This window comes from Molothrus aeneus, chromosome 7, assembly GCF_037042795.1.
Source record: "Molothrus aeneus isolate 106 chromosome 7, BPBGC_Maene_1.0, whole genome shotgun sequence".
NCBI lineage: Eukaryota > Metazoa > Chordata > Aves > Passeriformes > Icteridae > Molothrus > Molothrus aeneus.
In genome coordinates, this window is record NC_089652.1 from 10,870,853 (window position 1) to 10,895,850 (window position 24,998).

General features: G+C 43.7%; 1 protein-coding gene across 1 annotated transcript in view; it reads right to left on the reverse strand.

Annotated features, from left to right (window-relative positions):
- ANKRD44 (ankyrin repeat domain 44) overlaps positions 1–24,702 on the reverse strand; it is a 132,530-nt gene extending 107,828 nt beyond the window's left edge. Inside the window, exon 1 of the mRNA XM_066553139.1 lies at positions 24,632–24,702. Coding sequence (XP_066409236.1) covers positions 24,632–24,658 — 27 coding nt within the window. The 5' untranslated portion in view covers positions 24,659–24,702. The remainder of the gene's footprint in view (positions 1–24,631) is intronic.
- Positions 24,703–24,998: the final 296 nt, after the last annotated feature.

The window sequence follows — 24,998 nt, forward strand, 5'->3', positions numbered from 1 at the left end:
GAAATCTAGACTGACTTCCATCCTCAATCCAGGAGATGTTAGCTTCTACCTGCCAAAATTAATCACATTCTCAGAGATCAGTCAGATAAAAGGTGGGATCTCACAACACTTCAGAACAGGGAAGACAGAGGACGCAACAAAAAAAGCTCAACACTTGAACAGAGCATTCATGAATTGTCAAGTATTTTCCAGATAAAAAGCCTCAACTCGTGCAGCTTAGTTTGAGACTCCCATCTGATTGACAGAAGAGGAGACAGAAGGAGACATTAAAAGTAGTTTTCAATTCAACTGGAATAACAATGAGTGGGGTGAAGCAGAGTCTCACTCACTTTCACCAACTTAATGTCAAATCCAGGCCACTGCTTCTCCTGGCAGACATTAGCCCACATTATATCATTCAGTTCTTTCATTATTAATGAGGCCCAGCAAAAGAAATCATGGCACAAACACTGCTACGTTGCCTTATCTCTGGGGCCCTGGCTGCTGCCCACACAGTTTGTTTGCCTTTGTATGGAAAATTTCCAAAACCTACCCACCTAAGCTGACTTGTGAGAAAGCACAGAAGTCAACCTTGCTCCTTGAGCACAATCCCTTTCTGTCTTCCCAACACTGTTTGCTTTGAGCTAGCAACACATTTGAGAAGAAACCTCTGCAGCTCTTAACTTCGCTCATCGTTATTTCATTGTGGGACCAGCAAGCTCTGTTCGCCCCTGAGCTGCTTGGGCTGCTGGTGGGAATGTCCCACTGCCTAGAAATAATGGGGTGGCTCTTCTCAAGAGAGGGCAGGGGGAACTGGTGGCACTGGGTAGGGAAGCAGGGCCTGGTCAGCAGTTTAGTGATGAGCACATTCCACCAGGTCAGTCTAAGACTTTCCACTGCATTTTGCTGGGGCCTAAAGAAAGCAGTAAAACCTTCTCAGTGCCATGGTTTAGGGAAGAAACAAAAGGTATACCAACAGGCACAGAAGCAATAGGATCTAGTGAGACAGCTCATAAAAGAGTTGATATAACATGTTGTAATATTGTTTTCCAAATCAGAAATACAATACAACCTTCGAAAGAAGGCAAGCTTAAGCTTCTATTCATACTTTGATGTGTGAAAACTTGCTCACACTACTGTTCTCTGTACAAAATTCCCAGTCTCCATTTCTGTTTTATCTTTTGTTGTACGAGTCCTGGCATTACTCCATCTGTATTTTGACATACATAGTGTCATATTAAACACTGCATTTTGAAAGCAGCTTCAAAATCTTTGCATTTTTAGCAGAAGCACAGCACAACATTACACTTGAGAGTTGCATCTCTCAAACTGAACCAGTTAGGAAAGAGTTTTACTCCCAGCTTACCAATATTTCATGTAGATGCATATGCTGTTCACAATACTCTTCATTCTTAAAGATAACATTAGCTGTCACATGAAGTACTCATATGCTATATTTCAATTGTGTACAGAGTACTACAGAACAAAGTTATTACTGCTCAGTATATACACAAATCTGCTTACAGTTCTTTTAAAACTTTCTTGCTAAAACTACACAAACTGAACATGTACCTTTTCACTTAAATAATGTGGAAGTAAGTAGATGGGAATTTTCACTGCTCCTGCTGAGCATTGGGCTTCTCATTCTTCTTCTGAATTAATACCTGTCCATCTAGAAAAACAGGCACCTGTCACTTTATCATCTTTATTTGTACATCTAGGCAACCAGGACAGAATGTTGTGCAGGTGTCAGGTTAACACAAAATGAAGGTCATTTCCAGCTGAACAAAGGCAACCAAAGCCCTCTACCATATTGTATTCCCCAAGTTTGTCACAGAAAATTAGGTAATGCTAATATACCAGGAATAGCCACATAGATCTGATTTCATGGACCACTGATCCCTCAATATTAGAAATGATGGTGGTATATAAAAACCTATTTATATAAAATTGTCTGTCACAGTGCAGAATACCTCAATTACAGAATGTCCTTGCTATTAAGTGCAGCAAACTGATATGCAGCTTACATGTAATTGAAGACAGCAGATTCATTTAAACTTGCAGCTAACATCCTGAGCGTGACATGAAGTAATTGTATTTTTACTAATTACAAAATCAGTAAAACACGCCTTAGTGTCTAAAATAATACAGTTAAAAATTAACTAGTTGGCAGCTATATTGTGTTCTCCCCTTTCTTATAATGTTTAGACTTAAATAATTTCATCTTCACATTACCACAGAAGATTCTTGTAGGTACAAGCCTTGTTGGGAAGAAAATAAATCCCTGAAGTTAGTCACTAATAAAAAAATAAAATTAATCTTATTATCATATACAAAAAGGAACATTTCCTAGATTTGAACCAGGAATACAGAACAGAAAGGACAGGATATGTCAGTTCCAGTTCTGTCCTTCAGGAAGAACTGGCATTGTTTGCAACAGCTGTCAAATAAACAGGTACCAGAATAAAGCTATTCACAGGGATTTTAAAGGGATATAAATTATTCTAAACACAGTTGGGCGCAAAAAGAAAACTGTGGAACAGTTGAAAACATCATTGAAGAGATCAGGACAGAAAGCAAGAATCAAGAAGTACTTAGTCAGAAACTAATAGCACTGCCATTCCCACAAAAGATTAGACAGAAAATAAGGATATTTCACACACATGGTTAATGTTATTTACCAAAGAAACACCCTTTTCTCGTGTCCTCCCAAATGCCCAATGCATGGAATCACCAGGAGGATAACAAATGCAGCAAAGCTCATCACATTAAAGCAAGAGGTGCCAGACAATTCCTGAACCTGTGCCATGTGATACACCCCCATGATTTTCCATTCCATTCCTTCCAGCAACATCCTGAAAACCACTCTGGTTGCAGGCTGTTTCAGCAGCCACAAAAAAAGACAGACTCTACCATAAGAGAAAAATTGTGTTCAAAGTTTACTTTTCCCTTCTGTCAGGAGCTGTTGGACACAGCAATGGAGGACACCTTGATCACAGCCATGGCACCAGCATGGAAATACCTGGTGCACAGGAGTAAACACTTGTGGCTTGGCAAGGAGAGGCAGCCCATGGGGATGCAGGCATGGGGCAACGTGGCAAGGCTGTACCTGTGAGTGCTGTGCCAAAATCTGCCTCTGTAGGGTGCCTACAGAGGGTACCAAACACCTCTGAGAGCAGGGGCATCTCCTGAACATCCCACAACAGAGCAGCCACCACAGCAGGGTCACAGCTGAGGCTGGTCAGAGGCCTGAGCCAGTGCTGCAGCCAGAACAGGAGCTCAGGGCACTTGGCCACCCCATGACTGGCACCACGTGCCCCCTTAGGGGTGGAGGCCAAGCACAGCCCCCACAGTGAAGCACCTGAGAAGCACATCCCAGGAGGAGCCAGCTGAAAAGCAGAGCAATGTTTTATGTGCCACTACAGCACCACTCAGCTCCTTTCTGTTTCTGTTCTCAGTATTACCCACTAAGCAAAAGACTTACTATTCCAAAAGGCACCCTGGTCTTTTCAGGGAGTGAACTCCGAATGCCAACCCTTCACCAAATCTTTTCCACCCTCTCCAAGATGCCTCATGGCCAGCTGCCAGCATCAGAGTGCCTCCTCCAGCACCCTTTGCTAACATAAGGAAATCACCAGGAATTAAGTTAAAAGCAAGACCAAGATCTGTCTGCTGTAACCATGCAGGCTCAAGACACATTCAATTTCAACAGTCTATTTCAGCAATCCCAGCATTAACACCTAAATTAAAGACAAAGTTAGAAATAAGGAGTGATCTTCCAAAATTCTGAATACAACCTGTGTTAAATTATTCATCTGGATTAATACTTCATGCTGGTGATACCAGCCCAAGGTGATACCAGCATGGTGATTCCAGCCCAAGGAGCTCATGCAAACACACACATATGAAACGCAAACAAGGCTGTCTCTTGAGCATTCCCAGGATCAGGAGCCAACATCCAAGGGGGAAATGCTAGTCTGCTCAAGGTAATGGCAACATGCCCATAAATTTTGGTGGAGCCAAGCTTTTACGTCTGCACATCTAAAAGGTAGTCCCTGAATGGCAATAATATTTGCCATTATTGTTACAGACAACTAAATAAATCCAATAAGTTGTGCTGGGAGTTAAAAATGCCCAGAAGGTTTCATTAAGGTATTTTGTGAGAGGTTAATTGTAAAAAGCAAGTGACATTCAAAGAAATTGCTCAACAACCAGAGAAAAGATATTTCTGCTTATCCCACAAGCAAACAGCCATATTTTAAGTCAGTTCGGCAGGGCTGCTGTCTCTGCCAGCAGGAGATAAATCCATTTCTTCTGCTTGCTGCACATTTCTTCTGAACCTGCACATACTGTATAAACAGATTGTAGAGCAACAACACATATGCAGGGAATTAATACCAGGCCTGCAAAACAGATGGCCCCACAAGCCCCAGACAGCCCTCCAAGCCATTACTTTGTCCTGCCATGTCATCTTCACCTTGAAAGGTGAAACAGGAATCAAAGAAAAGGAGCAATGAATGTCTTTCAGAAGATCAATATCTCCCATGACTTGTTCCTCCAGCTAAAAAGGAGCCTCTGCATGCTCTGATATTGTGCCAGGCCAGCTGGTCTCAGAAATCCCAGAACAGCACGTGTTAAGGCACAGGTTATTCCATGGAGCAGTTCAGACCAAGGTGCTCAGAAGCAGTCCAGGATGCAGCACCACTCCTCATGTGGGCACAGCCTGGGGCAAGGGGAGCAAGAGCCCCAAGCTGCTCTGCAAGTCATTTCCTTTGCCAGCTGTCAGGGTCACCATCAAGCTTAAATTTACATACAAGTGTCCAAAGGTTGCAAGAGATACGGAGCAAACTAAAATACTGTCACCTTTTCAACAAAGCCTTCAGGGGGAAAATAATTGTGATTTAAAGGAGAGAGAAGACAGACATCAGAAACAAAACAGATAGGACCAATTAAAGCGAAATCACACAGCTGTAAGGCATCTTGCTAGAGCAGCTATGTTGGAGCATCACTCAGTTTTGGGAGTTCCTTTGGCAGACAATGCTTGAGCCAGCAGAGATCCTCACTTCCCTGGCTCCTAGGGACTAGGGGGCAGGAGCCCTGGCTGGTTTGGGACAGCCAGTTTCAGATAATCCAGGTCTTCTGTGCACTGTTCACAGAAATTCCAGCAATGACATAATAAAACTCACAGACCTATTGCTATTTTAGTCCTAACTTCTTTTATTACAGCACTCAGGGATTGAATTTTTAATTTATATCTGTATATTGAACACATTCCTGAACATTCAATAACACTTACCTTTTAGAGACAGGATATGGCTTTATTGCTGTTTTAAGCCACACACCCAAATAAATTCTTTTTAATAAAATAGTCAACATTTTTTGAAACTGAATTGCAGCTATAAATGTAGGTGCCTTCTAATAGCATGACAGAGTGCTTCACACATGGATTTTAGCACCAGTACTTCAAAGCCAGACAGAATACAAAATACAAGGCACAGTATTTTATGGCCCCGTGATAGAGAATGACTTTTAATGAGGAATTTCTTTGCTGAAACTATTTCAACCAGGAGACAGGGGAAACTATCTGGAAGTTTCACTGTTCACAAAGTACTTGGTGTAAAATCATCCCTGGCACATGAGCAATCAGACAAAGCATTCCTCATTTAACAAGAAATACCTGGCTCTGCCTCACCAGACCTTGATTCTGGCTGCTGGTTTTAGCGACCATGTTGAGCTGATCCCCGTGGCCACAGCAGCTTGCCCACAGGCCATCTGCAGAGGCCCCCTCTCTACAGAAACCCTGCAATGGTGCCAAGAGCATTAGCCAAGCAAAATCACAGCTGGCAGAAAATAAAGCAAAAAATAGCTCCAGAAGACAAGAATACAGCAGGAGAAAAATTCAAAGAAAGTAAACAGATGAAAATAATTATAGGATAGTTGCAGAGACAGTCTTTGGGTGGTTCAAAAGGAAGCAAGACAAAGTTCAGGAAGGGAAAAGCAAAGGCAGCCAAAGAGTCTCAGCTACTCTGATAACAAGGAGAGAAATGTCACAGGGGATCAACACACTGAATTTAATAACAGTTTGGAGCTAGGATGAGGTGGGAAAGATGGTGTTAAGTTTTTTATGAAAGATGCAAGCATTGACAACACAAAGACAATAACCCCAAACAGTGAATACTGAATTTAACAAGCTCTGGAGGAGCACAGTAAGAGAGGGGGAAACAGCAACGTTCCTTTTTGAGCAGTGGGCTCAGCCATGCAGCTCCAGAACTGCAAACACTGGCATCACTGGTTGCAGTGGAAGCTTGCAGATAGGTCAGGGCCTCCTGGAACATCAGGGAAGTGTGGCTGCCTGTGTGCAAACCTACACCTTTACAAAACTAGATGGACACTCGTTCTACATTCAGGGAGGGGGAGGAGGAAGAACCATGCCCAAGAGTCCGTGTTGGAACAGCACAGTCACTGAAAAGACAATTCCTAAGGTTTGCACAAGGAAATGCTGTAAGCATGATGTCTGTATTGCTTCTTCCCAATGGAAACACAGCAGTTCATCATTCCTGTTCTCTACTCCAGCTTCCCCAGGAGATCCCTGTGTTTGGAACAAGCACCTGCAGTGGTTTCATCAGGAACTGACTGGAACGGGAAAGAGATCAATAAGCTCAAATGCTTTCAAGAATGCATTAAATCTATCTGTGAGACCCAGCCAACCCACTGAGGTAAAGGTAATGTTTACATGTGGTTTGAGAGCATGGAGTTCAAAAAGAACTGGCATCAGCCACAGAGAGCTCCTACCTTACCACAAAGGCCCCTCAAATCACAAAATAACCCATCCCAGGTATTTGAGGCACGCGGAAATCATGTTCCGTACTGTTCCTCTCCTCATCTAACTTGTACTTTGTTTTCAAGATTAGATTTCATTCTCTTCAGCTTGAAGGCCTCTCAAGCAATTACAGTGTATGTTCTACAGTCATGAGAAACAGGTAAATGTACTCTGAAATCTGCTGTGTATAGGTATCTGTTCTCTTAACTCTCCTTAATCACTGCTCCTTTCAGATGGAATTTATTATAAAGTTAGAAAGGAGCCAAATATATCAAACCTTTAAAATCCATACAAGCAGCAGAAATTCTGGTTTGTCTAGCTGCAGCCAGATGAATAAAATATTCGAAATTCCAAATATATAACAAATATTGTAAGAGGTTAACTCCTTCATCTGGCAAGCCATTAAGCAAGAGTCTTTTTCAAGGAGGAATTCTGATACAAAGACAACCACATCACACCCCAGTATTAAAACTTCCATTCAATCGTCCTTCAGCTATACCAACAGAATCAAAATGCTCACAACAGACAGCTCATTTAGACCTCTAAAGAAGAAATCTTGTCATCAGATAATACCACTTTATCTCTCTCCCTTCCATTCATTCATCTGTCTTGTAACATGATGGAAATATTTATACCGGAATGCAAGAAAACAACTTCAGTTCACCATTTAAGGATTAAAAATGCTTCTGAAGGAAGAGTCAGTATCTACAAGCAATTGCTACCTTATAATTCTGGGTAAATTCAGACACTGTCAAATTCCTCACATATTTTAGAGTACATTTATTTTCCTTCAGTTTTACAGCTTTCACTAAACTAGACAATGGCATATTTTTCCCCTTTTCAGCATGCTGAAACTAGAATTGCTTGCCTTGGCAACAAAATCCTGTAATTTTTATCCATGCCAAAAGAGTCTTTCTTCCTGTACTATTGACCAAGTTTGCTGCAGCCATGGCAAAAGCTGGATCAGAAAGCTGCATCACTGGCAGAAAGTGAAGAGCTCCCTTCTGAGGGTCTGCAAAGAAGAGGCATGAGAAAGGAGTGGTGAAGATACTGTGGGTTATTTTATAGCTCCCCAGTTTAGAAACAGTTGAAAATTTCCCAGGTGTCAGCCTCTATCATCACACCCATATGAGGAACAAGCCCAGCATTCACTGTTCCCTATTATTCCCCTCGTGGCTGGAGCAGCTCACAAGAGTCCGGGGCTTTCACAGGGCAGTTTCTGCTGGGGGTCTGCGAGTTCCAAAAAATGTGCACCCAGTCCAATTTCCCTGACCAGAGCAGAAAAATCAACAGCAGAGACTTCGCTTCTCAGAAATCCTGAGATTCTAAGAATCTACAGAAATTCTGTCATGCCAAAGACTTCTGGGAACAAGACATTTTATGACTTTTTAACATCACAATCCTCCTCATATTATCAAAAAGGCTGGATGCCATTAAATACATGGAAGTTCAACTGCTGCTGAAATTTGGGGAACCAGGCTGCACCTCACCATACTTAAAGCTTTTAAAAAAATTAACTATAACAAATGGTATGGTAGTTCCAAAATGTGAACTAATACAAGCCTTCCCACCTCTCTGAATCTTTGTAAGAACAAAGTAAAGGTATGGGCCCTTCATTAGGACTAACATTTATTTCCATGTTTTTCTGTAGTTTTCTTTTTTTAATTACCTTAACATGATCCAGATATTTATAAATCTGTCCAACAACTTGTTTGGTATACTTCAAAGTGTTAGTGTTATACTAATTCCCTGGCTTCTCACCTCCCCCCTTTTAAAGTAGGCACAGCGTTTGCCTGTCTCCAGTCTTGCATCTTCCCCATCCTTCACATACTCAAAAATAGTCTAAAATGTCACACTGCTACTATGGCTGTTTTACATTTCAATTTTTCAGCCTTCTCAGATTGCATCCATTACTTGTGTATCTTTTACATCATCTAACCAACTGATCTTTAGTATCATTTATCATCTTCAACTTACACCTAACATATTCATAAAATCATCTGCATTTTGTAAGAGAAAAAATATGGGCTGTTTATAAGGCCAAAATAAATGGAGAAAAATGTCTTCATGAAATCATCTGAAATGATGAGCCACAAATGACATATGATACTTAAAACTATTGAAAACTAATGACTCTTTCTTGTACTGCCCCCAGCTCAGGTTTTTTGGTGGTGTCAGCAGAAAATGATCCGAGAACTTCTGAACGATCCTAGTTCTTCTGAAGCTAAGAATGAAGGGGATGATGAAACTTCAGCAGAGATCCAAGGGATTTTTACCAGCACACCCAAGGGAAGGACTGCTGCAAAGGGAGCTTTAACTGCTACCTTTCATCTGACTTCACAGCACTGAAGCAGCTGGCCAAAAAAAAAAAAAAAAGGAAAAGAGAGACTATGCTGGAAACATAAAAGGGGGTAAAGTCAAGGAGTAAAGTCCAGTACTTGGACTCTGTGACACAAGCCAGGCACAGGGGAAAGCACATACCATCTTCCACCACACTCTGAAAACACAAGGGGTATGAAGAAGGAAAATGCACCAATGTTGTCATCTTATTGCAGAAGTTCCATACCTTCTTGGTGATTTCTCACAGGCAGCTCCTCACAGCACTGACTCCTTCTTCACAGCACAGCCAACAAACTCCAGCAGCTCATCTCACCCAGCTAACCCACTCTTTTGTAGCACTCTTCTTCTTATTGGAGAGCTGTGGCCTATTAAGGGCACACCTGTTCCTAATCCTTTGTGATTAGTACAGCTGCAACTCCTCAGGTGTGAGACTACCTTCTGCACTATCTTTATTTTCTTACATTCTATCTCCCCACACACCAATATACAGGCAAGGGAGAAAGGGCTTCTCCAAACAAGGAATAAAATGCATGGCTCTAAAGAAAACTGTGGTTGAAAGCAACTCAGAAATTAAAAAAAAAGAAGTTAAGGATCTATACATGTACCATGTAGTGCATCTCTTGAAACATCTGTGCGTGGGACCAAGGGCCATAGCACTGAGGTGGAAGAGCGGTCATTAATACCAGCTTAGTACAGTATTGCCCATTCACTGGATTGACTCATGGAGCAGCAGGCCCAAGGCTGAATTTGAGAAGGTGTTACATACCTGAGTGAAGCAGGCTCTCTGCAGTGCTGTCTGCATGGCAGCTGGAGCATGGGATGAGCAGCCAGAGCCAGCAGGAGCCATGCCAGCTGCTCAGGGAGGGAGCTGGATGGGAGGGTGGAAAAGGAGGAATGCCAGGCCGTAACCACCAGCTACACTTTGGGGTTAATAAGAAGAGGTGTCAGTTGACTTCTGTTTCCCAGAGTGGGTAGTAAAAAAGCCAGGAAAAATGAAAAAGAACAGTTATTTTTCTATCATTTAAGAGTTATTGCTTTTCTTTCCAGTATCAAATACAGAAGCTTCTTGGTTGCAGCAGAAAAATCCCATTTGCAGACGAGAGATTGGCTGAACCATCACTTTTCTCTGCCCTAAGATCTAAAGTGAAAATCTCTTCCTCTCTCCTTCCCTTCCCCACTCTCAGGCCCCTGTAATTAGTTGCATCATTATAAATGGTAAAGAGCATTCCATTACACTTTCAGACTACACAGTTTCTGCTCATCTATTTCTGGCCCTATTTGGTTGCCATCTCTCGTGGTAGTAATACCAAGCCACTCTTGTATTAGCTATTTGCTAAACAGGCTCTCATTAAGACTAAGAGCCCAGATGGCAGGAGAGGGGACAGAAGATGAAGGATTACACTTAACTGCACTTACTTTAAAAAAAAAAAGAAAATAGAGAAGACTGCTTGTGCTATACCTCTAAGTTAAATTAACTTCAAGAATAAAAACAGGGCATATGAACTCAGAAGGTTTCACATTCCAGCAGCAAGAAAACAGTTGCTTTCTCTCACTTCTCTCATATTGGAGTAATTCAAACTCTCCAAAGTGGCTCTTAGTGAGCACTGTTCTCAGCAAGGATAAAGCATTCCCATGGCTCAGACCTTTGAATCCTTCTGTGACAGTCCACAGTGACCTCAGATATTAAAGTGGTTCAAGAGACAGCAAAAAAGACAGATGATATACAATGTAATTAAAATGTACATATATAAACAAATGTACATATATAAATAAAAATATATATTAAAATGTACAATGCCAAGTTAGAAATCCATCCTTCACATTAATATGCACACCGAGCCAACAAAAGGATGGCCACTCCAAATGCCAAGACAGTTTCATACTTCTAAGTATCCCATTATCAGGAAAATGAAAAGATCTCTTTGGAGTGTGGAGGGGTGAGTAGTACCGAGGTGGATTCTTGTCTCTCTGAACATGTGCTGATGCTTAAGGGCTAGGTTGTTCATTTTCCCACTTTTGGACTACATTTCAGATTATTAAAAAAATACACAAGAAAAAAACAGTCCTGTATAAAATCTAAATTAGAGCTGATGAGTATAACTCTTAATTAGCACCATAATTCCTAATTTCCTGGTAGTCTTATAGGATTAAGCTAAACACAACCATTGATGCAAGAGCACTTTCCATTACTAGCACTGCAGCAATCATCCAAAGGCTTGCACCTTCTACGTGGAGGTGACAGAAATCCTAAGTGACACAGTGACCCATGTAAGCCTGCCAGAGTGTCAGAGCCATGGAAGAAAATGACCTGTGGGACCGGTGTTCAGTCACCTGGAGGAAGTGTCACTCCCTCTTCAGCATCAATTTTGAGGGAAATTTCTATGTAAACAAGGCAGGTATCAGACAAATCAAACATTTTCAGGCTGTAGCACTACAGAGATTCAGACCATTCTGCACAGCACTTCATAAGTAAGCGGCACAGTTCATTAACTCTGTGTTGATTAATGGTGCTCTCTCACATCAAGAATTTATTGAGTCTGTTATTATATACAAGGTCATAATTGCCAAACAGCCACAGCTAAATACCATTCCTTGCAGTCTACCCCTTAAGCATCATAATGTAAAATTAATTGGTACTTGTTTGTTAATGAATATGAAATATTTTAAACCTTGCAACATAAAACTTACCACTGCTCTTTTCTAAACAAACATGAATGAACAGAACTATTTAAATACCTTGGGAAGAAGATCCTCTTTGCAATTGGGATGGGATGGGGATGTCTTTGTTCTTTGTAGTGGGCTTTTCCGTGCTCAGGCATTTACCAAAAGCACTATTCTTGCATAGTTAGTCAGCAATTATTTTAGTTCCATGGTGCACTAAGACAGACCAGCAAACTACACTCTTATGCAAGAATATGGGCGCCCACACCAAAATATCTCTTCGGAATAGTTTTTTCAGAGTAGCTGTTTCAGTAAATTTCCAAGCACAACTGAAATCAGCTCACAGCAAATGATGCAACTTTGCCTCGGAAACAAAGACCAAAAAGACACTTGAACTCTGTTGTCCCTTCTGGGGTCCTTAAATCCAGGGTTAGCCACTATGTAGGGAAAGGGCTGGCAGCATAACAAAGCAGACCTCCACAGTGAAAGAAAGAAGCCCACAGGTTGGATCCCTAATCCTCAGGATGGGGAACAAATGCTTCACACAGACATGGCCCCTTCCCAGAAGCAGGACCTGGGCAGTCACTGCCAATAAAGCTGCTCTGGCTTTGCCCAACCTGTGGCAGTTCTCCCACATCTCAAGGCAAATCAGCACCCAGGCCTGCCCGGTGGTAGGGCAAGAAACCAGAGACAGTATCCCAAGCCTGGCTCTGCTATGCAGGTAAGGAGAGCACCAAGGAACACACCCCAACCAATTAAAGCCCCTCTACTCATATTTCTGCAGGCAGTTTTACTACCCTCTAAGGGCTCACTGGTAATACAAAGCTTGTCTTCAAACACATTTGTTTACCAAAAATGGGGCATGGGCAATATAAAATAGGTCTGACTGGGTTTTCAGCTTGGTTAAGGCAGACCTCAGCAGAAAGATGGCTTTTATGGTGATTCCACTTGTCATATTATGAACACCAGGGCTCAGCACAACTCTGTGGGGCAGTACAACATGCATGAATTTATGCAATAAGGCACAAGATAGCAAGCTCCCCTCTGGCTGAGCAAACTGTTTATCCCTCTTTAGAGACAATTACCTTACTGGTGAAACATCTACTGTGGCTTAAAAATATTACTGCACATGTTCAAGGTTAAGTTAATGTATCAGCTGAACACTTTGTTAAGAACAGGCAAAACTCTGGAGTGCTCTCTCAAAGCCTACTGGTTGAAAGCAAACAAAATACATCAACAGAAGCAGCATCAGGAATAAAACAAATGAGACATTATGGCTGGATTTGTACCCACAGAGGTGAAGCAGTTATTGTCACTGTACTTTTTTGTTTTGATGTTACAGTACCGCAGCAAGTAGCAGTGCAATTCAGTCCAGCAAATTCTGAACAGCTCAATAATCTCAAAGGAAAAGAAAATGCATTAAGAGATTTTGTTACTTCTGTGGGTCAGACCCTTCCCTATTTGCTTGGTCCTAGACAAGCAGCTGAACACAAGCCCTAGGAGAATGCCTGTTCTATGCTAAAGCTTTATGGAGGCTTCAGGCACCAAATTACACCTGCTTGTACACCTCCTTTTAATTTTTGTCCCTCCCACTGAAGAATTCAGTGCCAACTGAAGAATTCCCCAGACAACTGCCTGGAAGTGTGCAGGTCTTTGAAGGGTTGGAGACCACGTGTCTGCAGAGAGTCATCCCTTAGGAGTCACACAAGGGTTTTCAGACAGTTGTTTGGAGCTGTCTTCAGCCAGCCCCGCGGGAACAAGAAGTGCTGAAGATCATGTGCCTGCTCTGTGGTTTGCCGTCATTTGTCTCTCCTTTTCCAGACAGCCCTCTGGTGAATCACAAACCTGCCTTGGAGGGCACCAAGCATGCATAAAACCCCATTAAAGACATGCAAACTCTACCCAGGAACAGGAACCAGGAGATCCCAAATGCAATCCCTGATTTATGTGAAAGCTGTGCCTGTAGGAAGAGGATAAAGGCAAGGCTTCTGTAACCAGCCACCCCAGGAAGCTGCACCTGCCAAGCCACAGCATGCAGGTGCTCCTGGGCTGTGTGATCTCCCCACCAACAGTGGGCACATCCTCAGAGGGCCCAGGTGTGGAGAATTCACTCTTGGAGCTGCACAGGCTACATGGCTGGTTTAGCTGGTCTGAACCTTCGCCGTGGAGGAGGGTGAAGCTGTTCAGCTCCATTGGCTCCCATTTGCAGAAAAGATATAACACTCCTCTGGGAAGCAGGGGGGATGGACAAATTTACCAGACTTCTTGAAAATTATTCTGGAAGGAGGAACAACTTCTAATTAGAAACTAGATTATATGTCTATAAATATTTACCTGTAATAAGCAGAGCTGAGTGAGAAGACATGGGTGGGGTTTCTGAATGGGTTTAAAATGCCTGCTTTGTGCTCAAGTGGATTACCTGAGTTACAATTGAATTTAAATGTATTGATCCCTACTTAAGGATGTATCTAAATGACTCGAAGATGGTATGGGAATCAGCCAGCACTATGTTAAACCACATTTCTGCTGCAGGACTGTGTTGTATCCTGATGAGTTTGTGGTGTGCCAGCTGTGATGGCTGTTTAATGGTGTTTTCAACAGCTGGACTCAATGATCTAAAGGGTATTTTCCTACCTAAATGATTTTATGATTCTAAGACTGCTGAGTTTGAGCCAGACATGAAATGGAGCTTGTGTGAAATGTACCCAAAGGGCACCATCTAATCCACTGACAGTAAATTTTCAGATTTGAGAGGCTAATCTCCATTTATCTGAATGACCCAGCTTCACATGTGTGTGTGTGTGCTCCATGGCAGAGTCAGGCAGTCCTGGATTATTAGGACATTTAGGCTAAACAAGCAGTATTGATGCATAACAGGCTGATCTCACTTTTACCATCTGGGCTGCCAGGACACAAAGCTAAGCCCGTGACACAGGATTAGTGACCAAAGACAGCCACCCACAGCAATCAGCCAGAGCAAGTCTTTACCTACCAGGTGACCTAGAAACCATTTCCTAACAGAGCACTTGCTCTTCAGCAGCAGCAATTCTGATTTTACAGTTTACAGAACAAATATCTAAAACCCCAATATGTTCATTGAATTTAACACCACTGTGACAATGCATGCCACCATTCATTTCTCACCTTGCAACATCATGAGATTGGCATCAGCCCACACAGTAAAATAAACAGTGTTAAAACAACCTGCAGGAAGGAAGGGCATCACTGTGAATCAGCCACTGAAAGAGGTAAATCAGGATTTGGCTCTTGCTCTGTCACCAGCCTCCTTCTCAGCCTGACTCAAGTCACAGAGTTTCTCTGCAGCAGTTCTCCAGCTGTGAAAAGGGTAACAAGCATCTTCTCTTGGCAGTGCCATCAGGCAGCAGCACCGCACCTCCAGCTACACAGTGCCTGCCCTCTCCTCTGCCTCCTCCTATCATCCCTCCTGCTCTCTGCCTCAGCTGCCCAGGGCAACTCTTCTCCTTTGACCTCCTCTCTCCAAACTCTAAAACCACCTTGGCAGCTTCTTAAAAAAAAAATCTCAGATTTGTGTCCAGCCAAAGGTAATTGGAGCCACAGGCTCCCCTTGCAGAAAACCCCATCAGAAGCTGGGCCACATCTCCTAAAGAGGAACAGGATTATGCATATAGCTAAAGGATCAAGGCTTGTTTACATTAAAAGAAAAAAAAAATTCCTCATACTAGGCTTGATTCATGCCAAGCAGGGTGCAACAAGATCACTCACCTAAGCCTGCTCCTCTCAAACAGAGGCAATGGTTGCAGAACCTGGCACACCATATTGACTTCATTGGTAGAACACTTTGGAATTGTTCCTGGAGTCAATGACTAAATAAGTCCCTCTCTTGATTCTAAACTGGAGATAAGTGCTGCATGTTGCATTGGCAAGCACATTAAAACAGCTGGAAGCAGAAAGACAATATAACGTTTTTCAGGCCCTTGTTCTTTAATTTTTTACCCTGGGCATGCTAAACAACTAAAGACCACACTGGGCAAATCAGTGTTTTACCAGGTAATACTGTGGAATTCTAGCTTCAAGATGCCAGGTTCCCTGCTGGCACCAGCTCCCATGGCAAGAGGGCTGGCTCCAGCAGTGACACCAGCCCAGCCTGGTGACACCACACAGCTGGATGTACCCATCCACTGCTGCCAGCAAGGCCCCACAGCACAGGCACAGCTTTGTTGTGCTGCCTTATTGCACAGAAGACACCAGAAGTAACCTTTAATACAAAACCAAAACAAACACCTAGAGAGACAAGAATAAAAACACTAGTGAAAAGGACATGATGTCCACCTTTACCTCTTAGAAGTATGGGAAAAATTAACTTTATACATAGAAACACAGCAAGACAGGTGCTGCTACCAGTGGGTTATTATAAATACAAAGCACCTTCCTCATATTCTTGCAAAGCTGGTCTAGATTTGATACAGCCAAAAGCAAAACTACATTAGAGGATGAGATTTCAGAAGGCAATCTGTGGCTCTTTCACTTTGGAAAGGTAAGGAGACTATCATGTTAAAATGATGCTGTGATGAAATGGGTTATGTTCTCCATCTGAATGGTATTATCTACATTATTAATGACAAAGTGCATATCAAAGCTTATTAATGTTCACACTCATTTCCTTTCAAATAATTTCAGAAATTATTTGATCATATTTAGAATGTGAAAGCTTGTGCACCTAATGGTGCAGTTGACTGGTGCTTTCTTTTCAGTTGATACTCTGCAGATACAATACTTGATTTTTACTCTTAAATTTCTGTAAGTTACATGCTCTTTACTTCTGGCAGTACTTCATTTACAGAGACACGTAGTTAGAGGTATGCAACCAAGTAGACACCAAACAATTTGTTTTCCTAAAGCTTTTGCATGGACAAAAGACATTTGTTCAAGGAACAGGTCTATAAAATTACAAAGGCTACAAGGTGGGGAAAAAAACAGGCCACATAATAAGATCCAAAAAATTACCAGAATAAAAATGCTAATGCTTAAATAGAAAATTATTCATCACTAAAGATTATTTGCAGACTTTGTGCTATTAAGGATATCAACACATGGCCCTTGAAGCAATCCTACACGTACATAATTAGTAACACGAGGGTTTTCCACAAGAAACCAATTCCTTTATGGAAAGGAGCTGAAGCCTCAGCTCAGTAAACAGATGCCATCAGGTACATCAGTTAAGACCATATGCAGGATTTAACTCCTCTGCTTTTGCCTACTTGCTCACAAAGGTGCAGCAGCATGCAGCTGTGAGGGGAAGCAGGGCTTTGTGAGGGCATTCTTCCCAAGTACTCTTTTAAAAACAACAGAGCAAGCCTTGACAAATAATCCCAGCACAAAAATGCACATCTCTATATAAAAACCAGCTCGTAACTCGAAGAACAAACATCAGGCAGACAAGCCTGCTAGGCCAGGAGGTTCAGCAGTGCATGGAAGAAATTCATTCAACAGCCTCCATTTTCAGTTGTACATCTGCAGACAGGAAAGATTTTTCTTCCCCCAAAAGCAAAACACATGCAAATGGCTGTCATCAAAAGGCACAGACTCTTTAGAATGTCACAATTACCTAGCCACAACTAAATGCTGTAATTTGTTGACCAACTCCTTGCAAACGTCCAAGAATGACCTCAAACCCTTGGTTGAAACTGCAAAATAATTTCTCCCCTTTAAATGTAATTTTGTAATGCTTTGATTCCCACCCATCACCAGGCTGAAGGGTTCCAACATGCTGCTACATGTTTCTAGTGCAGCAAAGAAAAAAAGGCTGAAGCCACAGACAGCAGCTGTGGGAACTTGCCAGCCCAAGCTTTCCAGCTAACAAAAAAGTGACAAATGACAGATATGTACTTCTGGAAACAACAAAATAAAGCTAATTTAAATACAGGAACAGCCAAAAAAATGCACTAAAGAGTTAAAATACAGAGGTAGTCTGTCAGCAAGGTTAGCCCATCTGTATCTTCTGCAACATACGGAGGCAGTATATGAAGTAGAGCATTGAAAAAAGCAGGAATAAAAGACAGAGGAAATGGTCAATGCTATCAGAATGTACTTTGAAACATTTGCCTACCAGGCTTATACCTACAGTATCTGGCTCCTGTAGGTATCTGTTGGCACCAGGTTAGTATTAGTACCTGTATTAGTTCAAAAATTCTCAACAGAGGTTAAAAAAAAGCCTAAAAATGTAATATGTTAGTTGAAGCATTAGTTATTAGCCTGAAGACAGAATTAACTGCAAAAGTGACTCCTAAAGAGTAAGCTACTCATTCCACAAGCAAAGATCTATTCGTGGTGGTGCAGCTTCAGGAAGAGGAGAAGGGACTTGGCCTGGCTCCTCCCTGAACAGACTGCAAAGCCAGTGCAGGGAAACCCTTCCCATCACCAACACATCCCAGCCTCTGCCTCTCTTGGCAACAAACAAGCAGGATCAGCTACACACAGACCTCTAGAAACAACGCTTAGAAGTTTTCTCTGCTTGCAGGGATTTGTTCCCAGCCCAGTGAGGTGCTGCTGACAGCAGCACTGACCCCAGACTGTGTCCCAGGGGAGGCACGTGCAGCCCAGCGACGGCCAGCTCCAGCCTGGGCACTGCTGCTCCCAGGCCACAGAAAACACCTGGCCACCCTCGAGCAGGGATCCAGATAAAAACATCACCTTCCTGGAACCAAGCCATTACACAAGCACCCAAGCTGGGAGCAACGTTTATTTCTCTACTAAATGTAGCCATGACAACGACATCTTCATTGAAGAGATGAACGGGAGGAGGTCATGAGGCCCTTGTCAGGCCTGGATAAAATACCACACCTCAAGAGGGTACAGGAGGGGAAATTCTGCTGGATGCCATCTGGAATTCAAGAAAACTAACACCCTAACATGGCAGGCACACCCCCCTCAAAACAGCCAGGCATCTAGGCAAAACCACTCCAAACCTTCCCAGCATTACCGAAGAGCAAACCTCTGCAGGACTCCTCTGCTAAAGAAATATCTATGACATACTTGAGCACGTTACACCACACCATAAATTAATTCTCCTGACTCAAGTGCTTCTTCTTTTTTACCTTGAAACAAGTTACAAAATTATCAGGAAGTGAAACATTGCAGAAGCCATGATTTAAAAAAAAAAAAAAAAAAAAAAGGCAGCTTCTGCTTCCCTTTTGAGCCTGTATCTTGTTCTCTTTGGTGACCCAAAGCCACCTCCTCTGAACAGGACCATCCCTGGAGGCATTTAGACATATTGCCATGGTGTTCTTGGCAGCGTTGGGTTTATGCTTGGGCTCTATGATCCTGAAGGTCTTTGCCAATCTAAACAATTTGATGATTCTATGTCAGAGCTAAGGTGCCATCTATACCAAATGGCAGCAACCAATACTCCTATAGGTCTGAACAAGACCAGGAATTCTGACACACCCTAGTTTTTCCAAAATTTTTGTTTTATTTTAAAAAGCATGGAGCCATGTCTCACAGTATGCATGATACCTAGGAATATCATGGCTCCAGGAAGACAGTGGCAGCCACAGAGGAGTTATTTTGGTCCAACCACATTTTCATTTCACACAAAATAATAGAGACACACTCCTGTGGGTAAATTCCTCCTCCTTCCTTCCCCACAATTACCTTAGTTTTGTGGCTGAGTATTTTGTACTAAAATGGATTATCTCTTTCTGGCTCTGAGCCCTTTCAAAACCACTTAGAAGACTGCAAATTAATATACACACCTTAATATTATCTAGTCATAATATGAGGAGGGGAGGAATTGTGGCATCACATGCCACACCAAATTAGCTCGTGGGCTGCCTGTGGGCATGGGGTACAGGTTCATTACTCCTATTTTATACAGTAGATTCAGGGGCATTTTCTCAGATGCTTTTACATGTCACAGAGAAAGGATGCACAGAAAGACATGATTGTCAATTGAATGATTCTGAAGTAAGTTAGATACACCATCACTTGGAAATGTAATTGGTTTTGTTAGGAGACTATTTGTTACTGTTGTATTCATTTTGGCTTTAAGTGTGTTCAGACACAAGTCCAGCCTTTGCCCAGCAGATTTTTATGATCTTTGGCATCTGTTTAAAATTATTTAAACATCTGTTTAATGCTGTTTCTCTGTGACCATAATAAAAAAGATCCTGATGGTCAGCAAAGAACTGTCAAACACAGGAAATCATTTGGGGAAGGGAGAGAAATGGTCCTTTCAGTTCTAGTCACACTGCATTACCCTCAGCAATCAAGGACAACAGGCAAAATACCAGGAGACAGGATGAGGGCTTGCAGTTAATAGCAGCCTAAGTACATACACTACCATTCATCTGGGCTCCATTACCCTTATGCATGCATATGCATGCTTGTGAGGGCAGCCTAAGAGTAATTCTGTTGTTCTGTACATACAGGGCCTGGGCTGGTGACACTGAAGTCACAGCAAACTATGACTCTCCAGATGCACTGGCCCAAGGCTAGCTAGAGCCTGTGTCTGTCTCAGATTCACAGCAAGCTTCTCACTGAATCTGGCAGTGCAGGCATGAAGCCACCAAGCACCACATCTCTTACAAGCAGCTACACAGGCTGCACTTCCTAGGTAACTTCCCATTTTATTGTTGTTCATAGAAAACCTTCCCAGTGTCTTTCAAAGACAGAGTGGTACATTTCCTCTGCCAACATGCACAACTATAACCACATGCACAACTAAGAACAGGCAGTGGAGCCTGCATCAGCCTCCGGCAGGCACCAATGCCTGTCCCATGCACACCCTGCTCTGATGGGCACAATGGGCACACTTGTGCCAGGAGGTGAAGGCAGAGCTGGCATCCCAAATCAAACTGCCATGCACAGAGCAACTTTGCTGGCTTTAAACAGAAAGAACATGACAGAGTTAGCTAAAGAGAAAACCTGCAGACTTGGGGACAGAGCTGGCAACTCTGCAAGGAAGGCCCCAACTGGCAAGGCAAAACTGACAATGAGATGGAGACACTACAGAAAGTTTAGGTTCTCCCAAAATAATTTTCCAAAAGGTGAAGCACAGAAGTTTACATACAGCATTATTTTAAGATATTTTACCCTTTCACACTTACAGGAGCAATTGTCTGTTTGCTGCCCAGAACCAGCAGTGGAAACCCTGAAGATGAAAAGCACACTTGATGGGACATCAGCTACCAGGCTTTCTCTGGAAAAGTTTGCAAGTGGCAAACAAACAGTTCTCAAGAAACCAGGTTAATTGGTGCGAGTATGAGGATTAAGCTGAGCAAAGAACTGCAGACAGCAGGCAGGGAGAGAGGCAGCAGGAAGAGCCCTACACCTGCTGATTACTTAAAGGATGAGAGAGGTGGGTCTAGGTAACAACTGCTGCTCAAAAAGCAGCCATGAAAGTCACAAGCAGATCAATACCTTCACCCTTTGAGAGCACCACCCACACCTGAAAGCCTCTGGCTGTTCACTTGTTGGAGCACTTGTCTTCTGCTCCTTCTGAACTCTAGCTTAATTGCAACCTTTTATCACAAACAATTGTACCCTCACACAATATAAAATACTAATGCTTATCGAAATGGAAAAGGTACAGCCAATGACTTGGATAGGGAACAGTACAACAATAACTCTTATACTTGAAAAGGAAAAAAGGTTTTTTTCAGTCCTTAAAGCAACTTGCATACTTGCTGTAATTAACCTTCACAGCAGAGACTGTAAAAAAAAAGGACCAGATAAATGTGTTAAGATTTAGAGTAAGTTTTGCAATATTTGTATATATGACAACAGAAATATTTAGAATATCAGAATATTCACAAATGCACAGATACAACTATGCACAAAGATTATAGTCCTATTAATTAGTTTAAGTTCTATGAATTATTTGAACTTGTTTTCTGCTTAGCATTTAGTCATTCAAAAGTGACTACTTACATGCCTGAAAGAAATTAATCTAGAAACGAGCGATGGTAGAATACACTTCCTGTGGTTAAACCACTCACAGGTTTCTCTTGGCTCAACTGAGGAGCTAATAATTACCATCTCTGGAAGCAAATTCAAGTAACCTTCACTAATGCTAAACTCTTAAACTAAGCTCTCCTGCCTAATAAGTGAATGCAGCTATAAGAACTGATAATCTCTTTTAAGGTTTAAGTGTAGCAGCACTTTAGCACCTTTCAGCTATATCAAAAAAGCAGCAACTATTAACATCTATCTGTCTTCAAAGTCTGTGTGATTAATTTGTCCTCTCTCTGAATACTACCTGTACTGTTAGATACACTTGGTAAGAAAAGCCAAGCATGGAGGCAAGGAGGAAACAGTCACTTAAGAGAAAGAAATGTTTAAACTCCCAGCAGGGAGGTTCTCTAGTCATCTCCTACATGATGCTCTCCTCACTGGTCAAAAAAGTTATGGATCCAGAAGGAAGCATGTGCTACAGAAATCCCAGTGACAGGCACAGAGCTCTTGGTTTCAGAGTCAGCCTTCCCTGAGCATCACAACTCAGACCTGAAGCACCTCACACAGGCTGCACAAAGAGCAGCCCAGGTCCTGAGCACTGCAGGGATGTGTGGAGTGTCCTACACTCCAAATCTCACTGCAGGATTTTGTGAGCTGTGGCCTTTGGTGTTTAAGAAAAAGGAAACCGTTTCCTGAATCGCTGCCAGTTATCACTGTCACAGTTGCCTCAGTCTTCAAGAGCAGGAAGAAATGCAGAAGGAGTCTGCTCTCTACCCCAGTGGGCCAGAGTACACACAGGAGTTGTTACAGAAATGCAAATCTTCCCAGACACATAATTTTCCAGCAGAGATTCACCTCTCTTTTGACTGAATCTATCTATAACCACACGAGGCTGCTGCTACTGTGTGTCTCTCTGCTGAAGGTGGGCCAGCCTGGGGACAGCACTCACCCAGTGTGATACAGACGATAAGCAGAGCTTGCCCTGAATCACACGGAGCTGCCGGTGCAGCCCCGGTGCCTTGGTGACACTGCTCAGGCTGCAGGTGGCAATGGCTCCACCAGGAACAGCTCCAAGCACACAGAAACAGGCACACAAAAACTTCTGCTCTCGGTTTAAGAGGAAGCACCACAGCCAGCTTTGAATGTGTCCTCCCCCTCCTCCACTCTCTCGGAAGTGAAAGAAAAGATCTGTTGAAGAAAATTAAGGAAATTAAAAGAGACCTAGTAGGATGGGTACAGGTAGACCAACATATCCTTCTATAAACAGGAAACCCATGTCCACAAAGAAAAATGATCAGCCTGTCTTATCATGTCCCAGGCCACAGCCTGAGCAGGAACAATGACGAGCATTCACCAAAATTTTGAGCATTCTCAAAGTAGGCACACTGCAGGGGTGTCACAGCAGCTCTGAGGAGCCTCCTCCCTCTGCTTTGAGAGTTCTTAGAGAAGACGAAAAGGGAGAACCCTAAGGCAACAGCCTATCATTTTTCTACAGCACTACAGACTTCATCAAGACATGATCTACTTGCCTTAAATATATTTTGACTTCTACTGCTGCTGCTGAAGCAAAATTCTCGCTGTAAGATGTCAGCAAAGATTTAAAAATGCTAAAGGCAGAAAACTCAAGGGCTTCACTAAACATGTAAAAAGAACTGAAATGGTACATTTTTGGTCCTTTGTAGCACATGTATTTTTAATATTAATGTGTGCTGTTTAACACACAGCTCCTACCTAAATCTCCTTATTTGTGACACTCAGTCTGTGCACAATGGGGTAGTGAAGCCTCATGGTGTGAAACATTTTCATTGCCAGTCATAAGCATCAGATCTAAAGATGAGGATATTCAAGGGACATGTCAGGAGGCAGCCCATAAATGCTGCCTTCTGTTACACACGGAAACACATTATAGTCTGGTCCCCCAGTATTGATTTTACTTTAGAAGCAGCTTTATCATTTGCTGCTTTCAAAACTCTTTTCAAAGTGCTATGTGGCAGCTTTGTGCATGTGGAAGATTTTTTTGGAAAAGCATAAATAGACTGCAAGCGAGGCTTGTGATCTCCAAGTACGGGTATTTGGAGAGGGGCTGGCTGCAGGCAGTCCTTCTGAACCCCACAGGAAGGGTCTGAGGCTTGCAGAACACCCACGCTGCAGATCACAGGCGGACCACGCTGAATTAAAAATAGCAGATTAAAGCATGCAAAGTGTGTAACAGTTGGTAGAGTATATGGATAAACCAGGATGTGGGAGTCATAATATCAATTTACTAAATATTTATAAATGCTTCTAGCTACCAGTGATAAGAAATACTTAATACTAACTACAGCTGTCTGCCCACTGCTAAATTTAACACGATCCAAGTGTTAATACTATGGGTTTTCCTAGTAGCCTGTGGAGAACGGCAACAGCTTATCCGAAGAGGCACTTCCTAAGTAAAAAGGAAAAATGATTTCTACGTACAGCACGGCAAAGAAACGATGGAAAAAGCTAAAGGAACGATAGGCAGAGCCGAGAGGCCTTTCGGAACGAGCCGACACCCACCTCCATCCCAGCCCGCCGACGGGAGATGTCAGGGTTTCACCGGGGACCGCGGGGCGGCAGCTCGGCAGGGACGGGCGAGCGCCCGGTACCGGCTGCCGCGACCCCGGCGAGCTGCGCCCTGCCCGGCCCCGAGCCCCCAGCCCGCCGCACACAGGCAATGTCCGCCGGGAAGCGGAGAGAAGCGCATCGGCGGCGGCTCGGCGGGCAGCGGGGACCCGGCACCACACGGCGCCCCCCGCGAAGGGGCTGCCGCGGCCGCCCCCGGCAGGGGAAGGGCCTCTCCCGGCCGCCCGCACCGCTGCGGGGGCTGCGGCTGAGGCTGAGCCCGCCGCCCGCTCCCGCCCGCCCCGCGGCGCCCACCTGGTCGGCGAGCTTGAGCACGGCCATCCTCCGCCGCGGCTCCCGCGCACATGCAGCTCCCGCGACGGGCGGCGAGCGCGCCCCGCGACCGGCGCTGCTGCGGCGGCGGCTCCGCTTCGCGGCGGGGCGGGGGCCGCCTCGCCTGGTCCGGCCCAGGAAGCAGGGGCGGGCGGGCTGCCGCGCACGGCCGCGCCGCCACCGCCGCCTGCCGCCGCCGCCTTTGTTCGCGCCGGCGGCCGCTGCCGGAGCGGAGCGGAGCGAGGGCCGCCCGGGGCTCTCGGCGCCCCCGCCCCGCCGGGCAGCGCGGGGGGCGGTGCCGCCGGACCGGGCGGGACCCTGAGGGACCCGCCCCGCGCCCCGGCCGGGG